A 13933-nucleotide genomic window follows, 5' to 3' on the forward strand; every position below is an offset into this window, starting at 1 on the left:
CGACAGAAATAGATCATCAGAATTATCTTTCCCTGTGATCAGGAACCGAAACTTGCACACAAGTTCAGACTTCACTTACCACTTTAGACCTGTCAGCGGGCCTCAAAGTCATAGATTACACTCCAAGATAACCTAATTGATAGCAACATGCTCTTGATGTAACACCCTTGATCTACAAATGCTGACTGATTTTTCCGAGTTTTATACATGTATGAGTGAGGACGGAAACTGTGTGACAGTGGAACATCCGATTCATTATTCTGATAATAAAGTATAGTGATGTGTACCGTAGGACTGTGTTATGTTTTTCGTATAATCCTCGTAACCACAGTTTTACTCGGAATAAGAGGTGAGTTTTACTCTTCCCTTTGCGCAGTCAAAGTCATCAACAGGTTACATACCAGATATTCTACCCATATCAACCAAAGATGATGTCCTATTTTTGTTGTTGTTTTTAGCATTTCGTTCCCCCAACAGTTTTAATCAGTGTGTGTGTGTGTGTGTGTGTCTGCATGTGTGTGTATGGGTGCGTGCATGCATGTGCCTGTGTGTCTGTGCATGCCTATGTGTTAACATAAATTATGTGTAGTTGGGAAGAGAAGGTGCCATTAGAAATGGGGACTGTCCTTGTGAAAGTTCAAGAAAAAGAACAATGAAGATTTTTATACAGCAGCCGACTGTTGAACAATTTAATTTCTGGTTGGATGCATATTTTTCACATTGCAACTTATAGTACTGTTAAGTATTTAAACATTTTGCAGTGATTGTGTGTGTGTGTGTGTGTGTGTGTGTGTGTGTGTGTGTGTGTGTGTGTGTGTGTGTGTACATCACATATATTATACAGTCAGTCACATGTTTGTATTCATAAATTCTGTCACTTGTTTTTGGATGCATGTACTACAGTCTGCACACAAATACATACAGATCAATGAATGTCATACAAAACTAGCACTGTCTCTCCCCCCTGCCACCCCTAGCCCTCCCCCCTCCTCCACTCCCCCCTCTCTCTCTTTCATTCCCTCTCGCTTTCTCTTTCTTGTATTCTGTACGAGAATTATGAATGCCAGAAGTCTTGACTGTGATAAGAACACCAAATTTCATACAGGAACTCTTCTTTCAGATACTGCCGGTGTCAGTCTGCCATGTAACGCAAGGAGCTTTGGAACTGGCAATTCAGTATGTGTGTGCAATGCCACTTACTGTGATACAGTTCCTCCTCTGCCTGTCCTGACTGCTGGTCAGGTGGCAGTGTACACATCGTCACAGGCAGGGGGCCGTCTGGCTTACAGTGCAACAAACACCTCCACCGCTTCTGCTGGATGTTGGTTCAGATTACTTTTGTTCTGGTTCTGTTGTGTGCTGCTCTGTCTCATAATAATACTAGTCTTTTGTTTGTTTGTTTGTTTTTTGTCAAAGGTTGACTGTTCCAAGGAACAAAAACAACAACAACAACAACAAAAAAGAGCCTGTGCTTTTTAATTTTACCTCATGAAATTATATGTATTTGCACATGATGTGATCTTAGTTGAAAACGTGTCTTTGCAGTCTGATATTCTAGTATATTGCTTTCTAATTTTGCTTGTGGGTGTGGTGCTGAATATATAATTATATATAATCTCTCTCTCTCTCTCTCTCTCTCTCTCTATATATATATATATATATATATAGAGAGAGAGAGAGAGAGAGAGAGAGAGAGAGAGACACATACACGCACATGCACACACACACACATGCACGCGCACACACACAGTGACACACTTAGATATATATATATATATATACGCACAGTTTGTGTGTGTGTGAGGTTGTGTATGCATGTGTATTCACATACAATGTGAGTATGTGTTTGCATGCTTGCATGCACTAGCTTCTATATTATACAATATCAAAATTTGAATGTCTATGACTGTTAGTGTTATAGTGTTAGTGTATTTGTGACCATGAGAGACAGATGAGTGAAAAAAAAGTGTGTGTGTGTGTGTGGATAGCAGATAGACAGATAGATAGATAGAACTATGCATGTGTTGTTGTTTTTATGAGAGGCATTCCAATTCATTTCAATTTAATTTTTTTTTTTTATTGCAGCGGTGTATGAGATTTTGAGGAACAAAACCAAACAGACCATCATCGGATTTGGTGGCGCTTTCACTGACGCTGCTGGTATCAACATTGCTAGCTTGCCAAAAGGAGCACAAGACAGACTTCTTCGATCCTACTTTGCGCCTGAAGGTCGGAATTCTGCTAGAGTAGTCATGTCAATTTGATAATTATAATAATAATAATAATAATAATGATATTTTATTTTATATAGCACTATAATTCAAGCATAAGCAAGCTCTAAGCACTTTACAAATCCGGTACCTCAAGTGAAATGAGAAAGCACATAAAAAGTAGTAGAAACACATAAAATAGAATCATTAGTATTATAAAAACACAATGCACAAAACCCACAAAGTAACATAGTCTCAGTACTACAACTGATACACTCCATCACACACACACACACACACACACATACATATGAAAACTGGACATGCATTATGAAGTATTGTTTAAATTTGCAGGTATCGAATACAACATAGGGAGAGTGCCGATGGGAAGCTGTGATTTCTCTACCCACCAGTATTCCTATGATGATGTGGATGGAGACTTTGCTCTGAAAAGCTTTGCTCTTGCGCCAGAGGACTTGAAATACAAGGTGACTGTGTTTACTTTTTGTATTCTCTCTCTACCAAAATTAATGATAGAAAGACTTTTAGTTTTAAGGAGGTGTCTATGCATGCAAAATGATCCTTTCATTATATACTACACCACATCTGCTGTTAAAAAAAAAAAAAAATCAACAGGAACAGATGCCTGATCTTTACATAAATCCAATGGTATAAAGAAAGTTCACACTGAAGTTACACTGATGTGAAGGAAATTACTTTTCCTCTCTTTGAACAAATAATGAATGAGTGTTTCAAACTTACAGTATGCCCAATGTTTTGTCACAACCAAAAGAGAAAAAAAAAAAAGAGTTGTTACTGTCTGTGTGTTGGGATGGGAAGGAGGAGAAATGTTTGCATGTTCATATTGTATGAGACAGCATTGTTGTTTTGGGTGTGTGTATCTCTGTGTGTGTATAGGTACCTGTGTTAGTACCTGTGTTATATGTTAGATCATGTTTGAAAGAGTTTCGCACCATCCATTGTGTATGTGCATGTGAAAGATCATGTACTGCACACTTGTTCACCCCATGCATGCATTGTATGTTTTTTTGGTGTTTTTTTTTCATGTTTTGCATGTACATGTGTGTTCTTCATTCTATCATCTTTCCATATATTTTGGATGGAAATACATATACATGCATATTTGGGCAAGTCTGTTGCTTTGTATGCTTTTCCCATTTGTTTAAACATGTTTGTCTATGTTCATTGATGTGTGATGTTGTGCACATGTGTTTCTAATTGCTGTGTATGCATCTACAACTGTCACAAAAAGATCAGAACAGGGATATTAATTGTGTGCAAAAACCATAAAAAAAAAAAAATGATAATAACCATATTCTCTGGTGTGTGGCCTTCTGGCAAACCTAACATCACACAGACCCCTCGGATGTCCAGTGGGTGTCTGAATGACCCAACCTTTAGCTTCCGTCATCAGAATTGTGGTATTCTTTGTCAGCATTCACCTCTTCAGTATAAGAGCCTTCCGCTTGCAATATTTTGATGATGGTAACTGGGGTGAAACGCTGTTAACGTCATCTCTTTCGCCGTTCGTATGGAGAGAGTTAAGGTGAAAGGTTCCATAGCCTCTTACAGCCATTAGGGCAGTGGAATCACACCCACTGTGTCTTGGGCTTGGTATCCTCTCCTTTCGCCATTTTAACTCACTCAGTACGGACAGTCCTCTCTTCTCTTCAACACAGACCCCTCGGATGTCCAGTGGGTGTCTGAATGACTCAAAATTGTGGTATTCTTTGTCAACATTCACCTCTTCAGTATAAGAGCCTTCCGCTTGCAATATTTTGATGATGGTAATTGGGGTGAAACGCTGTTAACGTCGTCTCTTTCGCCGTTCGTATGGAGAGAGTTAACTTTCCCCAACTGAGGTTAGGTACCCATTCACACCTGGGTGGAGTGTAGAAAAACAGTCAAGTGCCTTTCCCAAGGACACAACACCGGGCAGAAATGGGGCTTTAAACCCTGATCACTTGTGAGCACTGGATCACAAGTCCAACATCTAACTGACGCAACCATGGCAGATGACGGGGCAGCGAAAAACAAACAAAAGTGTGATGCTTTTTCCTGCGGATCCCCTTCATTCAGCAGGGGGTGTTGATGAGCCGGGGTTGAGTCCAGCTGTTTGGCCTGTTGGGTTATGCTGCTGGTTAGGCATCTGCCTAGAAGATGTGGAAAAGAGTAATAATGATAACAATGATAATAATGAACATTTGGAGCCCTATTTTCGGAGAGCCCAGAGCATTTTCAGATACAATTACACATACATACATTGATGCAGACACATTTCATAACATTCATTTGCCTATATGCATCACAAAATAAACAGGTCACACACACACACACACCAGGCATTCATACCGATACAACCCCATTCATCTCTCCACCCACCAACAATCACAGACAGTCACACAGGGAGGGAAAACTAACCATAACAGCTGGGGAAAAGGTGAGTTTTGAGGGCTATTTGAACGAGGACAAAGACTGAGCATGTCAGACAGAATAAGGAAGTTTGTTCCAGATGACAGGTCCAATGTTAGAGAAAGCATGTTTCCTCTGTTTGGTATGCGAAAAATACGAGTGTCACCGCAGGAACGCAGAGACTGAGACAGAATATAGATCTGGATGAGTTCCTGAAGGTAAGGAGGAGCAGACCCAGAGATGACATTATAATGTATACAGATTTGTCCACACACAATGACACCTCCTTGAGAAACTGAAACTGGAATGAGTTCTGCGTTCTTTGCGTTCCAGATCCCTTACATCCAGCAGGCACAGAACCTGACCGGCCACAAGCTGCGTCTGTTCGGCAGTCCCTGGAGCGCCCCAGCCTGGATGAAGACCAACAAGAACATGACGGGCAACGGCACGCTCATCGGGCAGCCTGGGGGACCCTACTACAAGACCTGGGCCAACTATTTTGTCAGGTGAGTGTCGAACAACGGGGATAAGCCTTAACCAGCCTGGATCTCAGTACAAGGCCTGGGCCAACTATTTTGTCAGGTGTGTGTCGAACAATGAGGATAAACAATAAGCAGCCTGAATTTCACTACAAGGCCAGGGCCAACTATTTATTTTGTCAAGTGGGTGTTGAACAACGAGGATAAACCTTAACCAGCCTGGATCTCAATACAAGGCCTGGGCCAACTATTTTGTTTGGTGAGTGACAAACAACAAGGATAAAACCTTAACAAGCCTCCACCCATGATATCTTATGAGAAGAGTACCCAGCCTATTCGAACACAGCTGGATTCAAGCCATGATGTCTACACACAAAAATAGTGTCTCTGTACAGGGGTGTAGGGTGAAGTCAGAAGTAGGTCGACAGTGTATACATGTGGGTAGGGAGGAAGGGGAGTGGGAGAGCGGAATCGAAAGGTAGGTGGAGGGTGAGAAGGTCAGAATGAAAGCAGAAGATGGAGACCTCAAGTTAGAAAGGTTTAGTTGAGGTTTTTCATCAAGACTTTGAAGTGTTGAATAGATAGGTAGATGATTGCATTTACGGGTGGTTATTGAAATAATTCATTTTGTTAATTTCTTTTTTCTTATTACACATTTGTGGGGTGCAAACCCACAGCTTTGTTCACTCCGTGAGTGTGTCTTTTACAGATACAGTCATTTTGTGCAAGTATTTGATACAGTAAGATATGAATAAAGAACAATTTGTCCCACTTTCATTTGTTTTGGGGCATCAGAGTTTATTTTTCCTTCATATTAACTTTTGTCAATCTTGCCATGATAATGATAGGGATGCTTATTATTAGTCTACAGAAGTAGGTTGAAGTAGTACCAGTAGTAGTAGTAGTATTTAGTGGTGGTTTGAAGAGAGAACAAAAAAGGAAAGAAAAGAAATCTGGTTTGTTATTAAAAAAAACATAGAATATGTTTATGCCAATTATAGTTTGCTACAGAAATAAACAGGACCATACATATCAGCTTTGAAAAGTTTGATTTTGTTGCTGCTATTGTTCTTGTTGTTTGTTTATTTGTTTGTTTTGTTGCTTTTCTTTTTTTTTTTTTTTTGTTTTGTTTTTCCCTTTGTTGTTGTTGTTGCTGTTGTTTTCTTAAGAAAAATAACAGAAAAAAAAAAGTATATCACAAAACAATGCATACCAAGAAGAAAAAATAAAGAGAGAGAGAGAAAGAAAGAGAGAGAGAACAAGAACAAACACAGAACAGTTTATCATAGAACAGCACATGTATATGTCAAGTACAAAAAAAAAATATTTGTGTCCTACAGGTTCCTGCAGGAATACCAGGCACACAACATCAGCTTCTGGGGTCTGACAGCGCAGAACGAGCCCACCGATGGCTACATCTACAAGCACTTCTTTCAGGCCATGGGCTTCACGCCGGAGCAGCAACGAGACTTCATCAAACTGGACCTGGGGCCGGCGCTGCACAACAACAGCTTTCAGGATGTGAAGTTGATGATACTGGATGACAACCGTCTGCTTCTGCCATACTGGGCGGAAAAGGTGAGAGGTGATGGTGTTCGTCGTTTGTTTTTGTCGGGGTTTTTTTGTTGTTGTTTTTTTGTTTGTTTGTTTGTTTGTTTTTTGTATGGAGATCTTCTGAAATGAGTTAATTCCAAAGAAATATTTGAGTAAAAAAACAGGTGGTTTTTTTTTTGGTTTTTTTTTGTGTTTGTTTATATTTTTGGGGGGTAGGAGGGGGGCGGGGGTGGGGGGTGTGGGGGGATATTTTGCAACTTGTTAAAAGCAGAGTGGAGAGCGTGTTTAAAAGTAGGGAAATTTATCAATATGGGAAAAATTGCATGATGATATGATGATTGTTTATCTGTTTTTATCAACAGTTTCATAGTTTAACTGCTGTTTATGTTTTAATTTTGGTGTATAATACCAGATATGTTACTTCATATCCTCCTTGCCCCAACAGGGGTCAAAGAATTAAATATTCTTGATTTTTGATTGTGTTCTGTGAAAGGATTCCCACCCCCTCACTTCTCATAATTGCCCCCATCCTCACACTGTTCGCATTGCCTGCTCTCTCTCTCTCTCTCCTTCTCTCTTTCTCTTGCTCCCTCTCTCTTGTTTTTCATGTTCTTTCTGCTCTCCTACATTCGGATGAGACGATAAACCGAGGTCCCGTGTGCAACATGCACTTAGCGCACGTAAAAGAACCCACGGCAACAAAAGGGTTGTTCCTGGCAAAATTCTGTAGAAAAATCCACATCGATAGGAAAAACAAATAAAACTGCATGCAGGAAAAAATACAAAAAAAAAAAAAAAAGGTGGTTCTGTAGTGTAGCGGCGCGCTCTCCCTGGGGAGAGCAGCCCGAATTTGACACAGAGAAATCTGTTGTGATAAAAAGAAATACAAATACAAATACAATACATACTCTAGTCCACTCTCTCTCCTGTCTCTCACTGTCTGCATTTATCTCCCTTTCTTTCTGTGGATTTGCACATGCTCTTTCTATGTATGTGTGTGCATGCTCTAACAAGTGCAGATACATTTGTTTGCCATGAGTGAATATACACACAGCATAGAAAGCATAGGGTGCTTTAAGATGCATATGATGCATAGAATCTTTTTTTTTTTTTGCTTTGTTTGAATGGAATTGGTGATAGCTGAAAATATGAAAACTGTTCTCATAAATGTATTGATAGATTGTATTGTTTATTCACAGGCATTTTTTTTTTCCAGATGTGGGATAAAACATAGATTTATACATTATCAGGTTGTGATTTGTGATTAATTTGTTTGTTGTTTGTCATTTCTTCCTCTTTTTCTCTTTCTGATATATTCTCTCTCTCTCTCTGTCTCTCTCTCTCTCTCTCTCTCTGTATTCTTATTAGACTTACTGTTTTATATTCACATTAGTATAGTATTTTTGGACATACACTATGTGTGTGTGTGTGTGTTCTGTTTTTTTTGTTTTTTTTAATGTTGATTATCAATACCATGCCTGTGCCTCTGTGTGTGTGTGTGTGTGTGTGTGTGTGTGTGTGCGTGTGTGTGTGGGTGTCTTATTTTTACCATGCTTATGCCTTTATCTAGTATAGTATTTGCATTCTATGACTTTAAGTAGCATTGTGTAGTGCATGCAATGACATACATAATATAGTATTGTGTAGTGTAGACCCTGTTTCAGGGTGGCGACTGGATGAAAAAAAAGCGCACCAGTGCTTATCTATTATCCTCGATAATAAAGAATTTGTCTTGTCTTGTCTTGTCTTGTCTCTTTTTGAGGGGACCTGGTCAAACCGTTTCAGGTATTGCAGTTCTGATCCAGTGATCACTGCTGATCAGAGTTTGAGGCCCGATGTCAGCAGGTGTCCTGTCGTTGGGAAAGGCAGTTTTCTCACATTTTTCCCCAATTCGCCCAGGTGTGAATGGGAAGCTGACTTTGTTTGGGGAAAGTCAAATCGGCAGAAGTGTCCGTGCTCAGTGACGGGCGCAATAGCCGAGTGGTTAAAGCGTTGGGCTGTCAATCTGAGGGTCCCGGGTTCGAATCACGGTGACGGCGCCTGGTGGGTAAAGAGTGGAGATTTTTATGATCTCCCAGGTCAACATATGTGCAGACCTGCTAGTGCCTGAACCCCCTTCATGTGTATATGCAAGCAGAAGATCAAATACGCACGTTAAAGATCCTGTAATCCATGTCAGCGTTCGGTGGGTTATGGAAACAAGAACATACCCAGCATGCACGCCCCCGAAAATGGAGTATGGCTGCCTACATGGCGGGGATAAAAACGGTCATACACATAAAAGCCCACTTGTGTGCATACGAGTGAACGCAGAAGAAGAAGAAGAAGGCAGAAGTAGAGGACTGAACCTAGCCTTCCTATGCCTTGCCTTTGTCACAGTGAATATGAAACTACTGACCCTGTGGGTGTAAAAGGCTATGAGGCCTTTAACCTTTTTTTTTTTTTTTTTTTAAGAAATCATTTCATGTACTCTTTTTCTTCTCCTTTTCCTTCTCCTGGATTGTTTTATGTTCTGGTTCATTCTTTTGCTTTAGAATGGTATTTCTGTCTGTTGCAGGTTTTGTCAGATCCGGAGGCAGCCAAATACGTGTCAGGTATCGGCATTCACTGGTACATTGATGAGTTCTCACCTGTTGTTGCGCTTGATTTCACGCACCAGGAATACCCAGACAAGTTTATATTGGCCACAGAAGCTACCGTCAAGGTGGTCAAGATCGGTGTCTGGGAACATGCACAGTCTTACGCCAGTGATATTTTGGATGTGAGTTGGACAGTGGTGGCTACTACATTTAATGGAAAGTGTTGAATGTAGTCTTATACCAGTGATAATTTTTGTATGTAAGTTGGACAGTGTCAACTGCTACATTTAATTCAAAATATCTAATGTTTAGAAAATGAAACTGAAAGTATGTAGATACAAAAATAATGAATGTATGCATGCACCAAAAAAAAAGAAGAAAAAAAAAAAGACTTGATGAAAGAATATAAATAAATCATGAGCAAACCATGCAAACTAAGTGTACCAGAAAAAAAATATAGAATTATAAATATATTTTTGAAAAATACACACGTAAAAGTATAGCTGGAACAGAGTTGATTAAAATTTGTCTTCATCATGTTATATATATATTTTATAATCATGTTATGATTTCTGGACAATGTTCTGTGATAGTTTATAATCATGTTATACTTTCTGCAGGATTTGAACCACTGGGTAACAGGTTGGACTGATTGGAATATTGCTCTGAGCACCATTGGTGGCCCAAACTGGGTTCATAACCTGGATAATAGTCCGATCCTTGTCAACGCCACCAGCCAAGAGTTTTACAAACAGCCAATGTTCTACGCCTTGGGCCATTTCAGGTGTGTGACACATCAGGTTAGCGATGGTTGTGTTAAAGATTTAATGAGTAAATACAGACATGTGCTTACACATACACCTAGCTGCATCAAACACACACACACACACACACACACACACACACACACACACACTCACATACACACAAACACACACACACACACACCATAACATGTTGCACATACAGTCCTGTGTAAAATATTTTCTTAATGTGAGTCAGTTTTTTTTTAGTCAAAACTTCTAATTGTTTTGTTTCATTTTCTATGTGTTAATGCATGAGGTCTGTTCCACATAATATGCTACATCACATCTGCTGTAAAAAAAAAAGAAAGAAATAAATAAATAAAAATTAAAAAGAGTAATAATAAAACAAGATTTAAGAAAAAAAAAATTGTCAGATGCCTGACAGGTGCAATAGCCGAGTGGTTAAAGCGTCGGACTGTCAATCTGATGGTCCCGGGTTCGAATCATGGTGACTGCGCCTGGTGGGTAAAGGGTGGAGATTTTTTACGATCTCCCAGGTCAACATATGTGCAGACCTGCTAGTGCCTGAACCCCCTTCGTGTGTATATGCAAGCAGAAGATCAAATACGCACGTTAAAGATCCTGTAATCCCTGTCAGCGTTCGGTGGTTTATGGAAACAAGAACATACCCAGCATGCACACCCCCGAAAACGGAGTATGGCTGCCTACATGGTGGGATAAAAACGGTCATACACATAAAAGCCCACTCGTGTGCATACGAGTGAACGCAGAAGAAGAAGAAGTCAGATGCCTGATCTTCACATAAACCCAACACGCTGATCTGGCCTTGACCCTTGAGTCTGCTTTTTTCCACATGCATATCTGTGCTTGACTTTTTGGCTGAACGCTGGATTTCCACAGCTGGTTTAAAGTCACATAGCAGAAAAAAAGATCATTTTAAACCATGCATGGAAAGAAAGAAAGAATGTGTAAGAAATGGACATTAACTCTGCATTTTGTTCAATGCTCCAGAGACACAGAACCCAGGTCAGACATGGAGAAAATCAAATGCTGCTTATTTGTATTTGCATTTCTCTTTATCACAACAGATTTCTCTGTGTGAAATTCAGGCTGTTCTCCCCAGGGAGAGCACGTCGGTACACTACAGCGCCACCCCTTTTTTTTTTTTGTATTTTTTCCTGCATGCAGTTTTATTTGTTTTTCCTATCAAAGTGGATTTTTACTACAGAATTTTGCCAGGAACAACCCTTTTGTTGCCATCAGTTCTTTTATGTGCGCTAAGTGCATGCTGCACACGGGACCTCAGTTTATCATCTCATCCAGATGGCTAGTGTCCAGACCACCACTCAAGGTCTAGTGAAGGGAGAGAAAATATCGGCGGCTGAGCCGTGATTCAAACCAGAATGCTCAGATTCTCTTGCTTTCTAGGCGGAGGCGTTGCCTCCAGGCCATCACTCCACTTTAGAGTTGTAGGATGTACCTTCAGTACTTTCAGTTATTTCTAAGAAGAAGAAAAAAACAGTGTCTTGATTGCATTTCAGTAAGTTCTTACCACCTGGATCAGTTTACCTGGAGATCCGTGGGATGTACCTTCAGTACTTTCAGTTATTTCCAAGACGAAAAAAAGACAATGTCTTGATTGCATTTCAGTAAGTTCTTACCACCTGGGTCAGTTTACCTGGAGATCCGTGAGTTGTACCTTCAGTACTGCATTCAGTAAGTCTTACCACCTGGGTCAGTTTACCTGGAGATCCGTGAGTTGTACCTTCAGTACTTTCAGTTATTTCCAAGACGAAAAAAAGACAATGTCTTGATTGCATTTCAGCAAGTTCTTACCACCTGGGTCAGTTTACCTGGAGATGTCGGCACCATCTCCGTCTCCTTACGTCAAGGCGGCTGCTTTCATGAGGCCAGATTCCCACATTGCTGTCGTCCTCCTTAATATGTAAGAACTGCATATATATGTGTGCGTGTATGTTTGTGTGTCACTTTGTGTGTGTGTGTGTAGTACACGAAATGCAAATCTCTGTTTAATTTTTGTGATTTATTCAAAGGAGGGATCGTGTTTATAGCTGGAAAAACCCATAAAGAAGGGAAAGATTTTGAGATGTGACTTGTTCTTATCTTTATTTCATCACAGATTTCATGAGTTAGAATGACTGTTCTTATTTGTTTTATTGCTTGTTTAATGACCAGATACGTTTGCTTTGTTGACTTAAAATGTTTTTTACCAAAGCAATGCGCATGTTGCTAATGTCTATCCTTCATGCCCCAACAAGGGTCAAAGGTTTAATTTTTTTTGATTCTTTAAATCTTCTTATGTGTGAATGTAGTGTGTGTGGGGGTGTGGGTGTGCGTGCATGCACGTTTGCAAATGCAGATGGTCATGAATGTGTGTGGTGTTTAATGCTTGCATATGATATTTGATCATATGTAATCATACATTTGCATCTTATACAGAATTTAGGTATATGTGTTACTTCAGTCTCCCTGTGTGTGTGAGAATACATGCATATGAATGTTTTTGCCTGTTTGAATGTGGTGGTAGTATGTAAGTATGTGTGTGTGTTGCATAGGATACTTTCAAGCAGATAAAGGCATGTTGACACTTGTTTTACCTCGATTGATGCAAATGCTTTGATCATTCTAGTTGTATTCTTAACTATGTTGTTTCCAGAAATCCTCCATGCCCCGATAGGGGTCACAGGTTAAATAAAATCTTGATATTTTTTTTTGTCTTTGATCAAGATCAGATGCAAACATGCTTGCAGAAATAAATGTGAGTAACTTTGCACTGGTCTGTATTGAAACTATGTTGAATTGATGATTTATTTTTAATGTTAGGACTTCTACGCTTCATAGTGTTTCAACAGTAAATGGATTCTTTTTCTGGTCAATTTCAGGGATCACAACCCTGTTGCCTTGTCCCTCAAAGATGGCAGTGTGTACATCAACATCAGGCTGCCTGCATTTTCACTGAAAACTGTGATTTGGAAATGACCGTGTGAAATAATATGACTGTTACCAGATGTACATTTTTTTTTTGTTTCACATTGTAATATTTCATGTAATCAAAGCTCTGTCATAAGTTTGATGTATGACTGTTATGTATAGAGACATATCCATGTGTTTTTGTAAGCAAGGGTTTTGTTTGCGTATGTTTGTATACATGCATGCACATGTGTATGTAAGACTTTGCAATTCTGTTCCAAAGAGTATCATCCCAGAAAATGGAGTATGGCTGCCAACATGTTGGGGTAAAAATGGTAATGCACATAAAAACCCACTTGTACATGCAAGTAAACATGGCAGTTGCAGCCCACAAAAACAAACACACACACATGCTCACACAAACTGTAAAGGGTTTGGAAAATTTTTGTGCAGAAAAGAAATTAATATTCAAAAAAGAAAGGGCATCTTTAACTCTTTTATATCTTTAACTCACTCAGTACGGCCAGTCCTCTCTTCTCCTCTACACAGACCCCTCTGAATGACCCAACCTTTAGCTTCCGTCGTCAGAATTGTGGTATCTTTGTCAACATTCACCTCTTCAGTATAAGAGCCTTCCACTTGCAATATTTTGATGATGGTAATTGGGGTGAAACTGTTAACGTCGTCTCTTTCGCCGTTCATATGGAGAGAGTCAACTCTTTTATCATTGCTTGCCACTTTAGTGGGCATGTTGTTCTTTATGCTAAGAACTGTTTATCCACCACTTTTGACAAGTCAGTTCCTGGCTTTCTCAAGAGTTCATGTGGTATGCTTGACTATGTGTGCATATATAATTATATATGTGTACACTTATGCATGTGTACTTTGTGAATGTGTGTGTATGTATGTGTGTGTGGGGAGTGGGGGGGGGGGTGAACAAGGGGGCGGTGGTGTATGTATGTTTGAATGTAATATTATGC

General features: G+C 39.7%; 1 protein-coding gene across 1 annotated transcript; it reads left to right on the forward strand.

The window, feature by feature from the left end:
* Positions 1-32: 32 nt before the first annotated feature.
* On the forward strand, positions 33-13229 carry LOC143282095 (lysosomal acid glucosylceramidase-like). Its single transcript, XM_076587584.1, has 10 exons — positions 33-349; positions 1121-1321; positions 2086-2229; positions 2565-2698; positions 4977-5149; positions 6463-6700; positions 9234-9437; positions 9876-10039; positions 11848-11967; positions 12926-13229. The coding sequence occupies exons 1-10, from the start codon at positions 280-282 to the stop codon at positions 13020-13022; spliced, it is 1545 nt and encodes a 514-aa protein (XP_076443699.1). The 5' UTR covers positions 33-279; the 3' UTR covers positions 13023-13229.
* The last annotated feature ends 704 nt before the right edge of the window (positions 13230-13933 follow it).

Source organism: Babylonia areolata, chromosome 5, assembly GCF_041734735.1.
Source record: "Babylonia areolata isolate BAREFJ2019XMU chromosome 5, ASM4173473v1, whole genome shotgun sequence".
Taxonomy (NCBI): domain Eukaryota; kingdom Metazoa; phylum Mollusca; class Gastropoda; order Neogastropoda; family Buccinidae; genus Babylonia; species Babylonia areolata.